We start from the raw sequence: 21,308 nt of genomic DNA, 5'->3' as shown, positions 1-21,308 counted from the left end.
AGAAGATAAAATGCAGCGTGCTCTGGATAAAGATCACTTCATTTGATTGAAGATAGCTCAAGTATTCAGCAAATCATACTTAAATCACAAAGTATATTATAATTGACAGGAATTTTTCTTCTTTTAATCTTTTACCCAAGAGTAATAAAGAAAAAAGTTTGCATGAAAATATCTTCACATCTAATATATTTTTATATAAAAGCTGTTTACTTCACATCATTTACCTCACTATACCTTAATGCAAAAATATTATATTTGAAGATTTAGGAATGTCTTTATATTCCTTTGCAATTAATAAGTTTGCAGATGTTCAAAATTTATTAAGGGGGAACCCATCCTTTGCTGTCAAGCATGCTTGACAGCAAAGGATGTGTCATCAATTAGCAGATTAAAATATGATGTAATTTTTGATCAAGAATCTAGATCACTTTTAACATTGATAATTTCAGTTGAGGATGCTTTTTCTTGTGGTTTTAATGTGTTATGTATTCTGCTAATGCTTCCATTAACTGCATTCATTTTTATTATTTTTAGCTATTGCTTTGTTTAAAATAATACCATTGTGAATTTTTATTTATGGTTATAATACACACACACACACACACCTTTTCAGTATACCTCCTTTTATCAGTTTCAAGTCACATGAAATATTCTAATTCTTACTTTTGACTTTTCACTATTTAAAACAATATGTCATAATATGCAAACAACTGACAATACTTACTGCTCTCTCTCAACAATCAATCAGAATGAAGAATCACAGAATATAATTTTGTTGTTAATATACATTGAGAAGTCATCCTTGTAAGTTGTAATAAGGATCACCTGAAAAGGTGAGTGCTCAATACTTAGTGTTCAAAGTGAAGTATGTGTTGTAGTCTGTAGAGAGTTTTGCCTCCCATGTGACCGTATGAAGACCTGAAAATAATACCAATATGCAAGATTCTTGAAACATTTTTTAAAATAAAATTTTATGCATTATAACAAGCTGGAGTTTAAATAACATAGTCATATTTGTTAGACAGGATATGAATATTTTTGATGGAATAAAATATTTTGGGTAAATAAAATATACAAAATAAAATAAAATATTATGTGTATGGAGTGGAAATCTCAGTTATCTAACTCTTTGTTTAACCATGGTACTAATGTACTGCAGATTTCTAATATTTTGTGGATATATTAACATTAAAAAAGAAGAAGAAAAAGTACTTAAATTTAAAAACTACCAGAAGCTCTTTACTGTCATAATTACCCAGAAAATGTTTTTAATTGAGTACTTCCATATTCAGATCATTTCCATTTGCAAATACTTGAAGATATAAGTTAAGCATTTTTTTTTTTTTTTAAATTTATATCTGTACCAAAGATTTTACTTTTATATAGGTAATAATGCATGGGACAATTATCCCACTCTAAGGAGTCTAATGGAGATGTGCATCACTAAGTAAGTTTAGAAATAATTATAATATTCAGTAAATTTAATAAAAAGAGCTTTATGATACATGCAAAATATAGGTAACAAATTCTGTATTCCTGTTTCTAGAACAAGAATACAGAATCCATTCTTTCATTGTGTGAGAACTAGATTTTTTGCTTGCAGGGTGGTGAGCGAGTGGAATGCATTGCTGACTCAGTTGTGAGTTCTTTGTCCGTAAATGAATTTGAGAAGAGGTATGATAGATATTGTTTGATAGTTTGGGTCTCCCGTGATGAGTTTACTGACTCCATGGAGATACCCGTAATAATAATAATAACACACACACACACACACACACACACACACACACACACACACACACACACACACTGCATTTAAAGCAACTAGCACTGTACTCTTGTAGGTTACAATAATGTCTGATACTAATGAAACTGCCTGCCTAAAATAACAGTCATAAATTCATAACTCAACCATTCAGAAATTCCTATTTTTGATATCCAGTTATTAAACCTAGTAATTGTTCTGCCACTCTATATTGGTGTAGTCATTAATCATTTAGTACTATTATTCTTTGTCTAAAATGAATTTACTGTATATAGCCTACTGTTCTTATCAACATTTGGCTCTCTGGTTGACATTTTTGATATAAACCTGTCAAATTTCAAGTAGCCTGTAACTAATGTGATCTTCATTATTTTTGTAGAGTTGGATGAGCCTGTAAATAGTGTTACTGTAGTTCAGTACTCTAGGTCAGTGCTCCCCAAACTGTGGGCCATGGCCTACTTGGGGGCCGTTAAATAATGAAAGCAAATTTTAAGTGTTTTAAGACTAAATAGATTTTTTTTTATCTTAAAAGAAACATACTTAATTTTTAATATTTATTATTTCTTTTTTGTTATTTTTTATATTTTAATGGAAAAAATCACACTTTGGTGTTGATTCACAACTTTTGCTTCCTTTGTATTTTGGTGCTTAATGAATATAAGTAAATATATGCTTATTAATATAAGTTTTATTTCAAAGATATTGATAAAAAGAACAAAAAAAAACTTACAAATGCAAAATCTTGCACTCACTTAAAATGGCCAAGCTTTTTGCACTTAAAATTAATGTTTCGTTGCTAGTGTACACAGGTGCGAGCGATGCATGGGAAAGAAATACGCTTGGGGTATTTCTTTCATAGGAAAGATCACATGCATCAGAACTATAAACACCAGCGATTCCATTATTCACATAATTCACTCATTTCATCTTAATCTGTGGTGTACCAGTATCGGTACATGGTGCTATTATTTGATCTATTCTATGTTAAAAATTTAACCCTGCGATGGATAATTGGATGACAAAAAAACAATTAGCAAAAGCAAAAACAGACTTACAAATGACAGTATCTCATATTTTAGCAGAATAGTCCGCATCATCTTCAGTAACAGACTGTAAGAGGCAAAAAATGTTGTATGAAAAAATTCGAAAATATGATCCTTTTTATTTGAAATATCGGTTTGTACCATCATATAATGATGCAGACAAACCTATGTGTGTAATCTGCTGGAAACAGTTATTAAATGATTGCATGAGACCCGGAAAAATATCATCATCATCATCATCATCAAAAAAATCTAATTATTTTGTGTACAGGATATGATAGTATTACATGAAAAAATTACATCATTACTAACTTCCTATCTACAATTTTCCTCCAAATCAGTCTGTTACTTGTCAAGACTCCAACATTATCAGATGTTATATTTCTATCGTCTAAGGCACTTTGTACCATATCAATCCACCTATATCTTGGTCTTCCTCTGGGTCGTTTTGCTGCCAACCTGGCAGAGAACACTTATTTTGCTAATCTTTTCTCTCCCATTCTATTTAAGTGACCATACCACCTGAGATTAGCTCTGCTAATGCATTCCTGGATGCTGACAATGTCAAGTTCTTTCCTAATATCCTCGTTTTTAATATGATATTGCCATTGATGCCATCTGTTCATACCTATAATCTTTCTCAGTACTCTCATATCTGCAGTCTCTAGTCTTTGTTTAAGTGTTTTACTTCTGACCCAGCTCTCAGATCCATAAGTTAAAACTGGTTTGAACACTGTCTTGTATACAGCTAATTTAGTGTTCCGACTAATTTCTCTCTTATTCCATATAAATTTATTCAGTTGACTTCCCACCATACCAGCTTTGCTGATTCTGTTGTCTATTTCTATATTGAATTTACCATCTTCACTAAAAATCGTGCCTAAGTAGCTGAAATATTTTACTTGTTCCACAGGTTCTCCATTCACAACAGTTGACATTTTCAATGATTCTGCCTATTTTCATTGTCTTTGTCTTTTTACTGCTGACCTTCATACCATATCTATTACAACAGTTGTTCAATTTAGTCGGATTTAGCCGAGGAAAGATTAGCAAAACAAGTGTTCTCTGCCAGGTTGGCAGCAAAACTACCCAGAAGAAGACCAAGATATAGATGGATTGATACGGTAAAAAGTGCCTTAGATGATAGAAATATAAGATCTGATAATGTTGGAGTCTTGACAAGTAACAGACTGATTTGGAGGAAAATTGTAGATAGGAAGTTAGTAATGATGTAATTTTTTTCATGTAGTACTATCATATCCTGTACACCTGTTGAGGGTACATGGCAGGAATTTGATGATGATTCAATTTAGTCAGAGAATCTTGCAGACTTGTAGCAGATTTATTTAGAAGTATAACATCATCCGCATAAAGCAAAGAGCTGACATTAACATCTCCAATTTTGATATCATGTTTAATACCACTTTCCTTCATAATGTGATCCATATAGATAATGAATAACAGGGGGGGGGATAATGTACATCCTTATCTCACACCAGATTTAACATTAAACCATCTTCCTGTACTTCCTTCAATTCTAACTGCTGACTCACAACTCAAATAAAGACTAAGTATTGCTTGATATAAAGTCCCATTGACATTATATAACTGTAGCGTATTGAATAGCTTCTCTCTTGGCACCTTCTCATATGCCTTTTCGAAATCGACAAAACTTAAATACAGATTTCTGTTATATTCCCATGCTTTCTGGACTATTTGTAGTTAAGTGAAGATCTGATCCTGACAGCCTCTATTTGGCCTGAATCCAGCTTGTTCTTCACCCAGCTTTTCTTACACAATTCTTAATCGTTTCTCAAGTATACTTGCATAGGTCTTGCCAGGAACACTTAGTAGGGAAATACCTCTCTAATTCTCACATTCAGTTTTATTTCCCTTTTTATATATGGGTACTTTGAGATCTCTACTCCAATCATCGGGAATTCGTCCCTCTGTTCAGGCTTTCTGAACTATGCATTGCAGCCACTGTAAGACTTTTATACCACCATACTTAAGCATTTCTGGTCGAATATCATTCACTCCTGCTGCCTTTCCACATTTTAAGCCTTTGATGGCTTTTTCTACTTCAAGTATGGATATGTATTCCTCACTGCAAGCCTGTTCAGTATTTTTTACCACTGTGCTGTCATCTATGCTTGTTTCATTTAGCAGTTTTTCAAAGTAATTACTCCATACTTCAAGGATATCTTTTTCTTCCATTTTCATGTCACCTTTATCATCTCTAACTTCTTTTACAGCACTCTTTCCTCCATTCCTCAGCTTCTTCAACAACCGCCAGAATATTTTGCCACCGTCTTGATATTTATTTTCTATATTCTTGCCAAAGTCCTCCAATGACTTTTGTTTAGTTAGTTTTACACAGCGTTTAGCATTCTTGCATTTGTCTCTGTATTCTCTAAGAGCACAGACTTATTTGCTAGGAACTTTTGATATGCTTTCTTCTTTTCCTTCACTGCCTCTTTAACTTCCTGTGTCCACCATGGAGTTCTACTCTTTCTATCCTTGCAGACAACTTCACCACATGCCTCGCTAGCTGAGTCAATCAGGGCTTTCTTCAAGGCTTGCCACTGAATCTCCAAGGTTTGGTTCCTGTTCTTAAACTCTTTCATTTTTCTTCAATTATGTTTGTGTATTTTAGTCTGCAGTTCACATCTGAGAGCTGCCCAACTTTTATTCACTTTAAAACTTTCTTACACGTTATTCCTTTTCAATATGAAATTCAATTTTATCCTGCTCAAGACTAAATGGTGATCACTTCCAATTTCAAATCCTCTGTACACTCTATTGTCCTGCACCAGGGACAAAACATCACTATCAACAATCACATAGTCAATGAGACTTTTCTTATTCCTTGCCTCTTCTCTCCATGTAAATTTGTGCACATTTTTATGTTGGATCATCGTGTTAGTAATAACCAGTCCATGTCCTGAGCAGAAATCGAACAGGTATTTGCCATTATTAGCTTTGCTCTTTTCTCTAAATTTTCCCAAAATATTTTTGTATGTCTCACAATCATTTCCTATTCTACTATTTAGATCCCCAACAAGGACCAACTTTTCCTTTTTCATTGTGTCAGTTGCTTTTTCTAAAGCATCAAAAAATTCCTCCACTTCTACCTTAATAGAACCTTCTGTGGGACCATAGGCACAAATAAGTGTCATTGTCCAGTTCCCCATTCACATATTTGCCCACATTACTCTACTTGAGACTGCCTGCTATTCAAAAAGATTAGCCTCGTATTTTGTGTTGAATACTATGGCTACTCCTTCTTTTCCTTGATTGTCCCAGAAAATATTGTCACCATTTAGATACTGTTCATGGGAAATATAAAAGTAAGACATTGAGTTTTTTCAAAGAAAGGCTGAAGAATTAAAATGACAGACTAAATCTTTTTCAAAACATACTAAACTGAATGACAAATTAGTAAAAGTATCTTTTGAAATTGCTTTGTTCATTGCAAAAAGAAAGAAACCCCATACCAATCATGAAGATGTCATCTTACCAGAAGCAATAAAATTTTGCAAAACTATCCATGGTTCCGAAATATCAGAACCTTTAAAAAAATTCCAGTGTCTAATAACACAATTGGGGTGCTTAAGGGTCAAAGCTATATAACTGAGATGAGACCTATTCTTTTTGGAGCTAGGGTGAAATTGTGACCTTCGCACTGTTAAGAGAACAAATTACCGCGACGCGCGTTCTCCTTGCCAACGAAAACAAAACCTTACGAGCACTAGAGGAAGAGCTTTCGGATACACTCGGCCGTGATCTATGGTCGATACTTTACGACGTCTCATGTGCATCGGCAAAAAAAGAATTCGAAAAAATACGAAGTCGTCACTTGAAAAAATACGAAAACCTGACAAAGAATTCTACCTCCTTACCACAGCCACCACTCAACACTGTAGTCAACCTCTCGTCGGCAGTTTTAAAGCCTGAAGCACTCACCGCACTTTCACGTGGTCACAATTTCGCCCTAGCTCCAAAAAGAATACCTGCCGAAGAAATCATGATCCAAATTGAACGTGGGATTCGCAACCTGCCTAACCATATCGCCAACAACGTTAGACTGGATGTAGTCGGTGTTCTCACTAAAGCCAAACCTCCAAAAACCAACTTATCCAAAAACGAATATGCAGCCCTACAAGAATTGAAAAACAAAATAGTAATCACCAATTTGGATAAGGGAAACGCCACTGTGGTGCTCAATCAAAAAGACTACAATGGTAAGCTAACTGCTTTAGTACTAGACCGTACGACTTACCTCCCCATTGCATATAATCCGACCAGCTCTCAGATTAGAACTCTCCACAGACTCCTTAAGAAGGTCACTTCTTGGCCTGTGGAAGTCACCAACAAACTAAAACCTTATAACTCTAGACCCCCCCGATTATATGGACTCCCAAAAATACATAAACAAAATGTGCCATTGCGTCCCATAGTGGATGGCATTGATTCCCCCACATATAAATTAGCCAAACATTTAGCCAAAACGCTCACACACTACACTGGCAACACACCATCACACATAAAAAACTCAGCCTTTAAAGCCAGTATAGAAAACCTCACACTCCAACACACTGACATAATGGTCAGTTTTGATGTCTCCTCCCTATTCACTAATGTCCCACACAAAGAAACCCTAGAGCTCATCCAAGCCAAATTTCCTCCCGATATCTCAGCCATATTTCAGTTCACAATGAACTCAGGCTATTTCGTTTGGCAAGGAAAGTTCTACAAACAGATAGAGGGGAAAGCCATGGGTTCACCGCTTTCCCCACCCTTGGCCAATTTCTTTATGGAGACATTTGAAGAGAAAGCCTTAAACTCTGCCCCACAAAAACCCACTATTTGGCTTCGTTATGTGGATGATGTATTTGCTATTTGGCCACATGGCTCAGACACACTCCATTCCTTCCTAACACACTTAAACAACCAACCCCCCAGAGTCCAGTTCACCTTAGAAAAAGAGAACAACACCCTCCCCTTCCTAGACACTTTAATCACCCGCCAGCTTGATGGATCTTTGGTTTTCTCTGTTCACAGAAAACCAACCAATACTGGCAGATACATTCACCAGCAGTCCCCCTCCCTCACAACAATATGGGGTTATAAAAACACTATATAACAGGGCAAAATTAATCTGCTCAGATGACAAGGCCCTAACTACTGAACCGAACCACATCCTCAACACTTTCTTAGCCAATGGCTATAACCCCAAAAAAATCCAAAAAATACTAAAACCAGTAAACCACAACCCCCCCCCCTCCACAATAAAGATTACACTAAGTCTATCACCATCCCCTACATCCAGGGCACCTCTGAGAAAATAACCAATATCCTCAAAAAATATGACCTTACTTCCTGTTACAGACCATATAAAAAGTTGGCATCCCTTATCTGCTCTACCAAAGACCAACCACTTCCCCTAGACCTACCTGGTGTATACCAGGTCCCTTGCAGCTGCAAATTGTCCTACTTTGGCCAAACAGGCAGAACAACAAATATCAGGATTTCAGAATGCCAAGACTACATCCGGTTTCACCAGTACAGCTGCTCTGGTCTGGCAGACCATGCCTTAGATACCCACCATAAAATTCGTTGGAAGAAAACAAAAATAATTCATCGCAGCAAGTTTAAATACGAAAGATTATTCAAAGAATCTTCAGCAACTCTAAAAAATGTTCCTAACCTCAACAAATTTGGATGCATGAAACTACCCCAAATTTGGGAGACTTACATTATGAGAACTTCAGCCCAACTGCCAAGACTACCAAATTAGCCTGCAAGCGGGCACCATTAGGACTTTAGGAACAATATTAGTTTCTTGCTTTCTTCCTCATTTGCTTTGTGTTAGTGCCTGCGTGCACATACCATATCTCTATGTTCCTGAAGATGGCAATGTGACGTTGCCGAAATATAGAAGTTATTCATTAAAGTTACCTTTAATTAATATACTTAATATATGCGTTGTTAATTCCGTAAACTAATTACCAGTTATGTCTGACCAACGTATAAGCCTTGCTACTAGTGGCTTAAACCAAAATATAAAATGATGGTACAACATGACAGAATTTCATGCCGTCTGCGGTGTCGCCGGTTAAACAAGGCCCCTTTTGTTTTTTGCCAGGGAACCAGGGCAAACAGTGAAAAATCAGCTACTGGAAAAAATCCAAAAGCCCACCATAAATCAATATAACCAGAGTACAAGATCGGTACTATCAACATAAGAAGCCTGAATGACAAAGAAATAGAGCTAGCTGAGCAATTGGATAAGTACCAGATCGACATAATAGGGGTGACTGAAACAAAAAAGGCAAAAACTGGTGAGATCTTTCTGAGCAATAAATACAAAATGTTAATGACAATTAAGGAAAAGTAATGGCCATAGATTCAACACTAAATACGAGGCTAATCTTCTTGAATGGTAGGCAGTCTTAACTAGAGTTATGTGGGCAAATATGAGAATGGGGAAGTGGACAATGAGACTTATTTGTGCCCATGGTCTCACAGAAGGTAGAAGTGGAGGAATTTTTTGATGCTTTAGACAAAAGCAACTGACACAATGAAAAAGGAAAAAGTTGGTCCTTGTTGGGGATCTAAATAGCAGAGTAGGAAATGATTGTCAGACATACAAAAATATTTTGGGAAAATTTGGAGAATAGAGCAAAGCTAATAATAATGGCAAATATCTGTTGGATTTCTGCTCAGGACATGGACTGGTTATTACTAACACCATGTTCCAACATAAAAATGTGCACAAATTCACATGGAGAGAAGAGGCAAGGAATAAGAAAAGTCTCATTGACTATGTGATTGTTGATAGTGATGTTTTGTCCCTGGTGCAGGACACCAGAGTGTACAGAGGATTTGAAATTGGAAGTGATCACCATTAGTCTTGAGCAGGATAAAATTGAATTTCATATTGAAAAGGAATAACATGTAAGAAAGTTTTAAAGCGAATAAAAGTTGAGCAGCTCTCAGATGTGAACTGTAGACTAAAATACACAAACATAATTGAAGAAAAAATGAAAGAGTTTGAGAACAGGAACCAAACCTTGGAGATTCAATGGGAAGTCCTGAAGAAAACACTGATTGATTCAGCTAGAGAGGCATATGGTGAGGTTGTCTGTATGGATAGAAAAATCCAGAACTCCATGGTTGGACACAGGAAGTTAAAGAGGCAGTGAAAGAAAAGAAGAAAGCATATCAAAAGTTCCTGGTAAATAAGTCAGCTTGTGCTCTTAGAAAATACAGAGACAAATGTAAGAAAGCTAAACACTGTGTAAAACTTGCTAAACAAAAGTCATGGGAGGACTTTGGCAAGAATATAGAAAATAAATTTCAAGAAGGTGGCAAGATATTCTAGAGGTTGTTGAAGATGCTCAGAAATGGAGGAAAGAATGCTGTAAAAGGAATTAGAGATGATAAAGGTCACATGAAAACAGGAGAAAAAGATATCCTTGAAGTATGGAGTAATTACTTTGAAAAATTGCTAAATGAAACAAGCAGTGATGATAGCACAGTGGTAAGAAAATACTAACCAGGCATGCAGTCAGGAATACGTATCCATACTTGAAGAAGAACAGCTATCCAAAGCCTGAAATGTGGAAATTTCAGGAGTAGATGATGTTTCGACCAGAAATGCTCAAGTATGGAGGTATTAAAGTCTTCCTTCCACTGCATAGTTCAGAAGGCCTGTACAGAGGAAGAATTCTGAATGATTGGAATAGAGCTCTCGTAGTACCCATATATAAAAAGAGAAATAAAACTGAATTCTAGAATTACAGAGGTATTTCTCTACTTAGTGCTCCTGTTAAGATCTATACAAGTATACTTGAGAAACAGTTAAGAAGAATTCTGAAAGAGAAGTTTGAAGAACAAGCTGGATTCGTACAAAATGAAGGTTGTCAGGATCAGATTTTCACTTTATGACAGGTAGTTGAGATATCATGGGAATATAACAAAGATCTGTATTTAAGTTTTGTAGATCTGGAAAAGACATATGGCAAGGTGCTAAGAGAGAATCTATTCAAAACGGTACAGTTATATGGTGTCAATAGAGCATTATATCCAGCAATACTTAGTCTCTATTTGAGTTGTAAGTCAGCAGTTAGAATTGAATGAAGTATGGGAAGTTGAGTTTAATGTTAAATCTCGTGTCAGACAACAGAGGGGATAAAGGATGTACTTTATCCCCTCTGTTATTCATTATCTATATGGATCACATTATGAAGGAAAATGGTATTAAACCTGATATCAAAATAGGAGATGTTAATGTCAGCTCTTTGATTTATGTGGATGATGTTATAGCTCTAAATAAATCTGCTACAAGTCTGTACGATTCCCTGACTAAATTGAATAACTGTTGTAGTAGATATGTTATGGTCAGCATTACAAAGACAATGAAAATTGACAGAAACATTGAAAATATCAACTGCATTGGGAATGGAGAACCTGTAGAACAAGTAAAACATTTCAGCTACTTAGGCAAGATTTTTAGTGAAGGTGGTAAATTAAATATGGAAATAGACAACAGAATCAACAGAGCTGGTATGGTAGGCAGCCAACTGAATAAATGTATATGGAATAAGAAAGAAATTAGCCAATACACTAAATTAGCTGTATACAAGACAGTATTCAATTTTAACTTATGGATCTGAGAGCTGAGTCAGAAGTAAAACATTTGACCAAAGACTGGAGACCGCAGATATGAGAGTCCTGAGAAAGATTATAGGTGTGAACAGATGGCATCAATGGCAATATCATATTAAAAACGAGAATATTAGGAAAGAACTTGACATTGTCAGCATCCAGGAATGCGTTAGCAGAGCTAATCTCATGTGGTATGGTCACTTAAAAAATTTGAGAGGAAAAATTAGAAAAACAAGTGTTCTCTCTCGTGTTGGCAGGAAAATGATCTAGAGGAAGACCAAGATACAGGTGGATTGATACAGTAAAAAGTACCTTAGAAGATAGAAATATAAGATCTGATAATGTTTGAGTCTTGACAGGTAACAGTCTGATTTGGAGGAAAATTGTAGATAGGAAGTTAGTAATGATCTAAATTTTTCATGTAGTACTATCATATCCTGTACACTCTTTGAGGGTATATATCAGGTTGATGATGATGACGAATAACACAATTAAAAGAAGAATAGATTACATAGCTAATAATATCATGTCTACATTAATTTCACAAATCAAACAAAGTAATACATTTGCCATTCAGCTTAATGAATCTATGGATAATACAAATGATGCTAATTTAATGGTTTATTTTTAGATACCTCTATAATTTTCAAATTCATGAAGATCTACTGTTTTGCAGAAATCTTTCCGGTGGAAAAGATATATTTGAAAAAGTGAATACATTTTTTAAATAATATGAACTTGATTGGCAAAAGTGCATCGGGATTTGCACTGATTTTGCCCAGCCATGACAGAGAGAATTTCAGGTTTTGTATCAGAAGTAAATATATATATATATATATATATATATATATATATATATTCGAATGCAACACACATTCATTGCTTATCCAAGAGAAAACTCAGTATTTCGACAAATGAAAGAATCACTGAGTAAAGTATTATCTGAAGTTTCTACTATAGTTAATTATATAAAAAAAAGTAATGCTACTAATACAAGACTATTTCGTGTTTTATGCCTAGAGATGGATTCCAATTACGATACTCTTTTATGCCACACAGAAGTAAGGTGGTTGTGCTGTGGAAAAGTTCTAAAATGAGTTTTAATATGAAAGATGAACTATGAATTTTCTTCTTGATAAGAATTCCATATTAGCATATCATTTTTATGATCAAAATTGTTTGTGTTTCATTTCTTATCTGTCGGATTTTTTTGAAAAAGTTAATGAATTGAATCATTCTCAGCAAGGAAAAAGCACTAATATATTAACATTAAACATTAAATTGCAAACATTTCAAAGTAAACTTTCTGCTTGATTAAAAAGTTTTAAGGATAATAAAACGGAAATGTTTACTTCTCTTCATGAATATGTTAAAGAAAATAATATTTTCTATCAACAGAAAATAATTAATTAACCACCTCAATAATAATTAATAATAATAATTAACTACCTTACAAATTCTATGGTTTTTTTCGAAAAAATATTATCCTAATTTGAATAAAGACAAAGAATATGGTTGGATAAGAACACCATTTGCTCCTTCTGTACAATTTAGCAATCGTCCATGGTCACCCCAAGAAGAATTAATTGATAATGAGAGCAGATTCAACCCTCAAATCAGAATTTGTTAACAGTGATTTATCCGAATTTTGGATTCGACGATAAAAAGAATGTCCTTCATTAGCAAACACAGCCTTAAATATGCTAATTCCTTTCGCATCTACATATCTTTGTGAAACAGCATTTTCATCATTATTGATAATTAAAAAGATACGCAGATCCTGCTTATCAATGGAAGCATTGGAAAGAAATCTAAGAATTGAGTTTTAAATATTTCACCTGATATTGACTTTTTGTGTAGCATTATTCAATCACACCCATCACATTAAATTGTTATTAAACTTCTTTTATGTTTTTAATTCTTATTTTGTTTATTACTTATCGTTTTACGTTTCATGTGCTTGTACTGTGAATGTACAATAACAATACATCTATCTATATAAAAATATAAGGTAATGTGCCATGTCAAATGTGTATGTAATATGCTAAAAATGAAATATTCATATTTGCATTGGATTTTTGCAATATTCGCTGTGTATGTTTCATATTGAATATAAATACAATAAATATTATAATACTTGTTGAAAGGCTTATACAGGTTAAAGGTCAAACATGATAACTAATAAATAAGGAATTTGACAGCGTACACTAGAAATATAAATTAAAAACAAATTTAATAAATACTTTCCGATATTTCGGCAATGTCACATTGCCATCTTCTTGGAAACTTAAAATAAAGAACAGGTGCACTCAAGTGCTACATAACAGCAAATGAGAAACAAAGCGAGGAAGCTACCATTTTCCTTAAGTCCTGATGGTGCCCCCTGGTGGGTTATATTGGTAGTTATTGGCCTTTGGACTGAAGTTCTTCTGATATATGTTTCCCAAATTTGGGGCAGTCTTATGCACCCAAATTTGTTGAGGTTTGGCATGTTCCTAAGGGCTGAAATGCTGATTCCATGAATAGTCTTTCATATTTGAACTTGCTGTGATGTATTACTGTGGCTTTCTTCCACCTTATTCTGTGGCGAGTATCCAGAGCATGGTCTGCAAGCCCAGAGTGGCTGTACTGGTGAAATCAGATGTAGTCCTTGTGTTCTGAAATTCTTAAAATAAAAGAAAATAAATTTATTCTCATGATGCCCTTGTTACTAGGGTGAAAATTCTATGGGGGGGAAAAAAAAAACTCAAATTCTCTGTTTTTAATTACTGTGCTAATTTTGCATTTTTCTTTTCTTGATTTTGCTGCATAGATCCAATTAAGGATGCTCTCAAAATAAAGCAGTGAGAATGTTCATGATATTTATCATCTTATTCTTTCTTTGTGAATAAGACATCCTGCCATCAGCATTAGGTAAAACAAGAAGTAGCCAAGGAGAGAAAGAAGTACTAGAATGAAGAGATATTCAGTATTATTGACAGCTTCAAAATTTAGAAAAATTCAGGCTCAAAAAACATTCTCTTACCACTACTTCATATAAAATAAAGTTAATGAAGCAATTTTTTTAAGGCATTAAAAGAATGCAAAAATAATGAAAAGCTTAGGTGTTGGTGATATTCATAGCATTCTATTTCATGATATAAACTGTACTAGAATTACAAAATAGATAATTTATGAGGTTGCTAATATTTCACCCAATTTCTTGTCAACATCTTCAAGCTGTGTGAAAACACAAAACACTCAACCAGTTAGTTGTAGAAACAATTCAAATTATAAATGAAAAAGAATTAATGTCATGCCATATTCAGATAAAATATTAATAGGGGCGGGGGCTAGATGGAGGTTTTACACTGATTGTCTCCTGGATCTTTGGCAGCCATACTTATTGAGATTAGGAGACTTTCATGACTGATGCTTATTCTAAAAATATTCTCAGACCTGTAGCCCCTCTGTGCAGCAAACTACTTCTTCCATTTAATCCTGTGTGATGGGGATATGGAGATATCCAGAGCATGGATTGAGAGTCCTGACTTGCTATGCTAATGATGAGGATGGTTGATGGCATGACTTACGGAAAGTACTTACATAAGTGGTCACACCATCATCCATCCCAACAACATTTCATCCTCAAAACATTTACACACAGTGGCTAGGAACTATTGGTTCTAAAGATAGCTCTTTCCACAGAATTGTTATCTTTATCACACCTTTATAGCCATTGGCATGCCATTTCAAACTACACAACCTTTATCCATTCTCCAAGGTACCAGCTTCATATTCTTGGGAGTGTATAAAGTTCCTTGCACCTGTTATTTAACCTACTTTGGACAGATCAGTTGATCTGTTAACTCCAACTTGAAGAACATAAAAATTACCTTTGCTATTATCAATATGGCAAGTTAGGGCTGTAGATCATGCTGTGGATACCCATCACATAGTAATAAATGGAAGAAGAAGACATGTACTGCATGGAAATCACTGGAAGTCTGGGAGGCTATATTTAGAATCTGCATTAGCTATTATAACTGCACTCTCCTTACCCCATTAAATGTGGCTGCATTCATTTACAGAGATCTGGGAGAGAGAGTCATTCGAAAACTACATCTAGCCTGACTTTATTATTATTGCTAGGGTCAGGAACTCATCGAGATAGGTCACATACCATCCACGCAATCTGTCATATCTTTTCTTGAATTCTGTCGCACTACCTGCATTCATGACATGCAAAGGTAAGTCATTCCAATCATGGACTGATCTGTGAGAGAAAAATTTAGCTCTTACCTCCTTGACTGCATTCATTCTCGACTTCCATGGATGCTCCCTCTTACAACCCTCCATAAAATGACAAATTTCATCTGTTGGTATCCTATATGGACTATTTAGAAGTTTATTATTATTATTTTTTTTTTTTATGTTGAGCCCATACATGAGAGGTTTGTTGATCAACCTATGGTACATTAGGGCCATATATGGGTAGTTTGGTGGTCTGTCTGATATCACCCCTCTTTTGTCATGTTTGCTAGTGTCTGTAGTCCACAAATTCTCAGTTTGTCCATAATCAACATTCCACAGTCACAATATCATCTTTAACACTCCTTTGCACCCTCTCCACTGCGTCTGTATCACCTCAGAAACGAGGAGATCAGATTTGTGCTCGTAGTCCAGATGAGGTGGTATCAAGGCCTCATAAAGAGGCTAAATGACTTCCTTATTTTTGCATGCCAGTGTTGTTCATTTCAGCATCGCTATTATCTACTGAGTTGTATTTGTAATATTTGATATGTAACTTTTGCACTTTCAGCTTCTTTCAAACTCCATGATCCATAGCTTGATCAGTTTCTTCTAGCATAATCCATCAATACACAATAAATAACGGAAAAAACTCACGTAGAAAGATTATTTATTAGTATAATTTTCGCCTGTGTGTCACAGGCATCCTCAGTACATTAAGCTCAAAATTAAACACTAACTGACAATTCCAAAAAGCGCCACCTAAGTAGCTGGTGTAAGATAACTAAAAAGGTCAATAACTTTTCTAAAAAAAAAAAAAAAAATTAATACAATAAAAAGTTAGGAAAGATTAGCTGATTTGTAAAGTACTATCTCCCATAAAGGGGACAGACGTAAGCCGTCGGATCTGTTTAAGTTAGGAGAATGAAGTAGAGTTTCACATGTTTCTTTATAAAGGCATTCCATGAGAAACTGACTTTTGTGAAGAACTCTTGTCTTTCTCCAATGAACTCTGTGTCTAGTGAAGATGGCATGTTCAGAAAGTTCAGACTTTTCAGGTTTAAAGTATTCAATATAAGATTGGTGTTCTTCTAGCCGAATAGAGGCAGATCTTCCCATTTGTCTGAAATAAGATAATCCACAAGAGCACGGAATCTGGTAGACACCTGGATGATTAAGATGTGGAAGCTTGTCCTTAGGAGAAGTGAGAAAGGTGGAATTTTTCTAAACGGTCGAAAGGCAACAAAAATATTCAGTGGGTTTAAAACTTTTGCTATACATTCACTGATGCCTTATACATAAGGGACAGTAATGCGCGTTATTTCCTCTGTGTTTGAAGAGGAAGACATATTAAAACTACTCAAAGTTCTTTCAATGAAGCAATTCTTATAACCATTAGATAGAAAGACGAAGTTATGTATTGTAGTTCTTTCTGTAAAAGATCGTCTGTAGAACAAAAGGAGTCGGCCCGATGAACCAGTGTTTTAATAGTTCCTGCCTTTTGACTGGGATGGTGATGAGATTCCGCATGGATATAATGGCCTGTATGAGTCTTCTTTCTATAAACTGAGAAATGTAGGTTACCATCTGGTTGGCGAAGAATGAGAAGATCTAAAAAGGCTAACTGCTTATTTGATTCTATTTCTAGGGTAAACTTGATCCTAGGATGAAATGCGTTTAACTTAGTGAGAAATTGTTGAAGTTCATCAGAAGAGCCATTCCATACAGCAAAAATGTCATCGACATATCTGAACCAATGCGTAGGTCTGGGAGAAATATTGTCAAAGATACGTTGTTCAAAATGTTCCATAAAGAAATTGGAGATAGCAGGAGAAAGAGGATTACCCATTGCTGTTCCTTCAATTTGTTGATACAACTTATTTTTAAAGGAAAAATAACCAGAATTTATTACAAAATCAAATACGTTTACAATATCCGAAGGAAATTCCTGTTGTAGTAATTCAATACTTTCCGAAAGAGGCACATTTGTAAATAAAGAAACAACATCTAAACTGATCATGATATCAGAAACGTCCAAATGAAGATCTGAAATTTTATTTTTGAAATCCAAAGTATTTTTTATATAAGTATCAGTTCTTCTAGTTGAAGAGGAGAGTAAATTAGATAAAAATTTTGAGATTTTGTAAGTGGGGCACCCTATACAATCTACGACTGGTCTCAACGGAATGCCTGGTTTATGAACTTTCGGAAGACCATACAATCTAGGTGGACGACCGAAGAAGGTTTTAAGTTTTTTCTTTTGATCTTCATTCCATGTAGATACATTATCTATAAGAGAATTAAGTCTCTTCAATTGACTCTGGGTAGGATCCGATGTAAGAGGCCTATAAGTTGAATAGTCGTGAAGTAAAAGAGACATTTTTCTCTCATATTCCTTCCTATCTTGAATCACTATAGCCTTCCCCTTATCAGCTTTCGTAATTATTAAATTATTGTTATTCTTCAGTGATTTCAATGCTTTAAACTCAGAGTAAGAAAGATTAGGACGAGGAGGCTTGAAAAAGAATTTGTGCACATTCAAAACGTAATCTGTTGGCTGTTTTTTGGGATAAGGATCGAATACCCCTGTCTATGTTATGAAAAAAATCCATAATTGGCACCTTATTCGGCGTAACAGCGAAATCATATCCTTTTGATAAAACAAAACGTTCACAGTCTGTTATAGATAATGTATATAATTATCTATAAGACTATCTTATAGATAATGTATCTACATGGAATGAAGATCAAAAGAAAAAACTTAAAACCTTCATGGAACGCCTTTATAAAGAAACATGTGAAACTCTACTTCATTCTCCTAACTTAAACAGATCCGACGGCTTACGTCTGTCCCCTTTATGGGAGATAGTACTTTACAAATCAGCTAATCTTTCCAAACTTTTTATTGTATTAATTTTTTTTTTTTTTTTTTTTTTTTTTTTTTTTTTTTTTAGGAAAGTTATTGACCTTTTTAGTTATCTTACACCATCTACTTAGGTGGCGCTTTTTGGAATTGTCAGTTAGTGTTTAATTTTGAGCTTAATGTACTGAGGATGTCTGTGATACACAGGCGATAATTATACTAATGAATAATCTTTCTACGTGAGTTTTTTCCGTTATTTATTGTGTACCGATATGTCTACTCACGGTTTACCTCTTTTAAAACTTATAATCCATCAATATAATATGCCATTGGATGTATCATCACACCAAAGTGCATAACTTTACATTTATTAATCTGAATTTGAACATAACTGAACATATATATGGATTGAACTGAATTTGTTTCTCAATTTCAGCCTATGTGGGTCATTTTTCAAGTGCTGCCTGTCAATCACATTCCTGATTATCCTGCCTGTCTTTCCATCATCAGCAAGAGCATGTGTGTGTCTTCTGACTTCAAAAAACTTTTGTTCTGTTTACTTCATCTGTTACTTGTCATATTTACTGTGATGGAAGCATGATGGTCTTTTTCCAAATTGAGTAAATTTAAAAGAGAAAGACTGTTTTTAGAATCTGCTGCTGCTCTTAAAAATCAGCCTAATTTACATAAATATGGTTACATAAAACTTCCCAAAATATGGGAAACACTAATACTCTGAGATACCGGTTTACATCCTAGGCTGCCAACAGGTGTTCATAGAGGGCACCCCTCCTAATTAAGACCCTAATCTTTCTTCCACTTTTTTTAGTTAGTTTTGTGCTGCCTTTATGTGTGTTTCAATTTGCACTCCCTGATGATGTCACTTCAACTGAGATGAAATATTGGAAGCATTAAATACTATATGCTGTTTCACTTCATTAAACTTGTATCTCAGAGTATTAACTTTCCTAAAATTGATTTTATTATTTTAATATGTGACTTAAATTTTACAAACTTCAAAAATATTTACATACTGCATTAAATCTCTCCACAAAAATATTCACAATTGATTATTAGGATATGAAGTAATGTGTAATGTTTGTGAGATGAGTAAACTTTTACTAATACAGTCAAATTCTCACTGTAGTGATCACTTAGTGACCAAACTTTTCCAAAATGAATTTCTATACTACTAATGCTTTAAGGATTTTGTCAGGGACATATGGTTGGATATTTATGAATGTCTTTAGAATAGATGCTTTATGCAGCCGAGCATAAGACCACTCTTCTGCTTAGTGGATGCCTGAGCTGACTTGAAAATGGATTGTGTTTAGTCTCTAAAACAATGTTTTTCAATTAGTTGAACAAGGATTATAATCTTTGGTCTACTTGGTGGCATAAGATATGACAGGTTTACAACTTTTTGTGGATGAGATTATCATAAATATATACACTGTAGTGAGCACTGCTTCAGTTAAAGGATCAAATTGCAATAGGAAAAATTATTATTATTATTATTATTACGGGCGACTCCAGGGAGTCCTTAGAATCATCGAGGGAGGCCCTAAACATCATGTCCACACAAACTATACGACATTCTCACAATATCTATCATACCTTGCCTTGAACTCACTCACCGTCATAGCACCCACAACAGACTCTGGCAATTTATTCCACTCATTTACCACTCTAAGAGTAAAGGACCCAGCTCTAACACCCTTGCTAACCACACTCTTGCCCAGCTTCCATAGGTGTCACCTAGTTCTCCCACCACCACCAGTCCTGATCTCAAAAATATCCTCTGAATTAATCCTATAGAATCCCTTTAGCAATTTGAATGTCTCAATCATATCTCCCCTTTTCCGCCTATCAACTAGTTTCTGCAACCCACAAATCTTCAACCTGTTCTGATATGGTTCATTCATAGACCTCTTATCATCTTAGTCACTCGCCTCTGGATCCTCTCCACCTTCTCCCCATCAAGAAGAAACCTAGGTGACCAAATCTGGGCACAGTAGTCGGGATGAGGTCTTATCAAGGCTCGGTACAGAGGTACAATAACTTGCTTGTCTCTGCTCGTCAAAGTATTTCTCAACAACCAAGTGAGTTGATGAGCTGATTTAGCCACTTTTGCAATGTGCCCCCTAAATTTCCTCTCCCTATCCACCAACACTCCCAAGTCCCTGGCCTCATCAATCTCCTGGAGTACAGTTCCACCAATGTTCTATACTGCTGTTAATCTTTTCAGCCCAAAATGCATAACCTTACATTTTGTCACATTAAATTGACATCCATTCTCCTTAGCCCAGAACTCCAATCTATCCAAGTCATCCTGCAAGATTTTGACATTTTCTGCATTCATTATTGCCCTACCCAACTTTGCATCATCAGCAAGCAAATGAACTGTTCTTCTTAGATCCTTCCCTATATCGTTAATGAATAAATTAAACAGCAGTGGTCCAAGAACAGAACCCTGCGGCACACCACTAGTCACAGGCCGTCTTTTGGACTCCACCCCTGAATAAACTACTCTTTGATATCTCTCCATCAACCACCCACCTCACTAACCCTATATCCATTCCCATATGTTGTAGTTTACGGATTAGAATTCCATGTGTTTGTAAAAAATAAGAAAACTTAAAATAATTAAAAAATTATTTCTTTGCAGTAACATTTTGTTCTGTATTAAACCATGAAAGTCTCAGATGATGATGATGATATATATATATATATA

General features: G+C 34.9%; 1 protein-coding gene across 4 annotated transcripts in view; it reads left to right on the top strand.

The window, feature by feature from the left end:
• Positions 1-21,308, top strand: part of IntS1 (integrator complex subunit 1) — a 664,867-nt gene that overhangs the window by 199,334 nt on the left and 444,225 nt on the right. For all 4 annotated transcript variants that reach the window (XM_090410538.1, XM_090410537.1, XM_090410536.1 and 1 more), the window contains exon 19: positions 1,387-1,447. In XM_090410538.1, the coding sequence (XP_090266664.1) occupies positions 1,387-1,447 (61 nt within the window). The remainder of the gene's footprint in view (positions 1-1,386; positions 1,448-21,308) is intronic.

The sequence above is a fragment of the Typopeltis vanoorti genome, chromosome 20, assembly GCF_054136105.1.
Source record: "Typopeltis vanoorti isolate ZY-2024b chromosome 20, IOZ_Tvanoo_1.0, whole genome shotgun sequence".
Lineage (NCBI taxonomy): Eukaryota > Metazoa > Arthropoda > Arachnida > Uropygi > Thelyphonidae > Typopeltis > Typopeltis vanoorti.
This window is presented reverse-complemented; position numbering and strand designations above follow the sequence as displayed.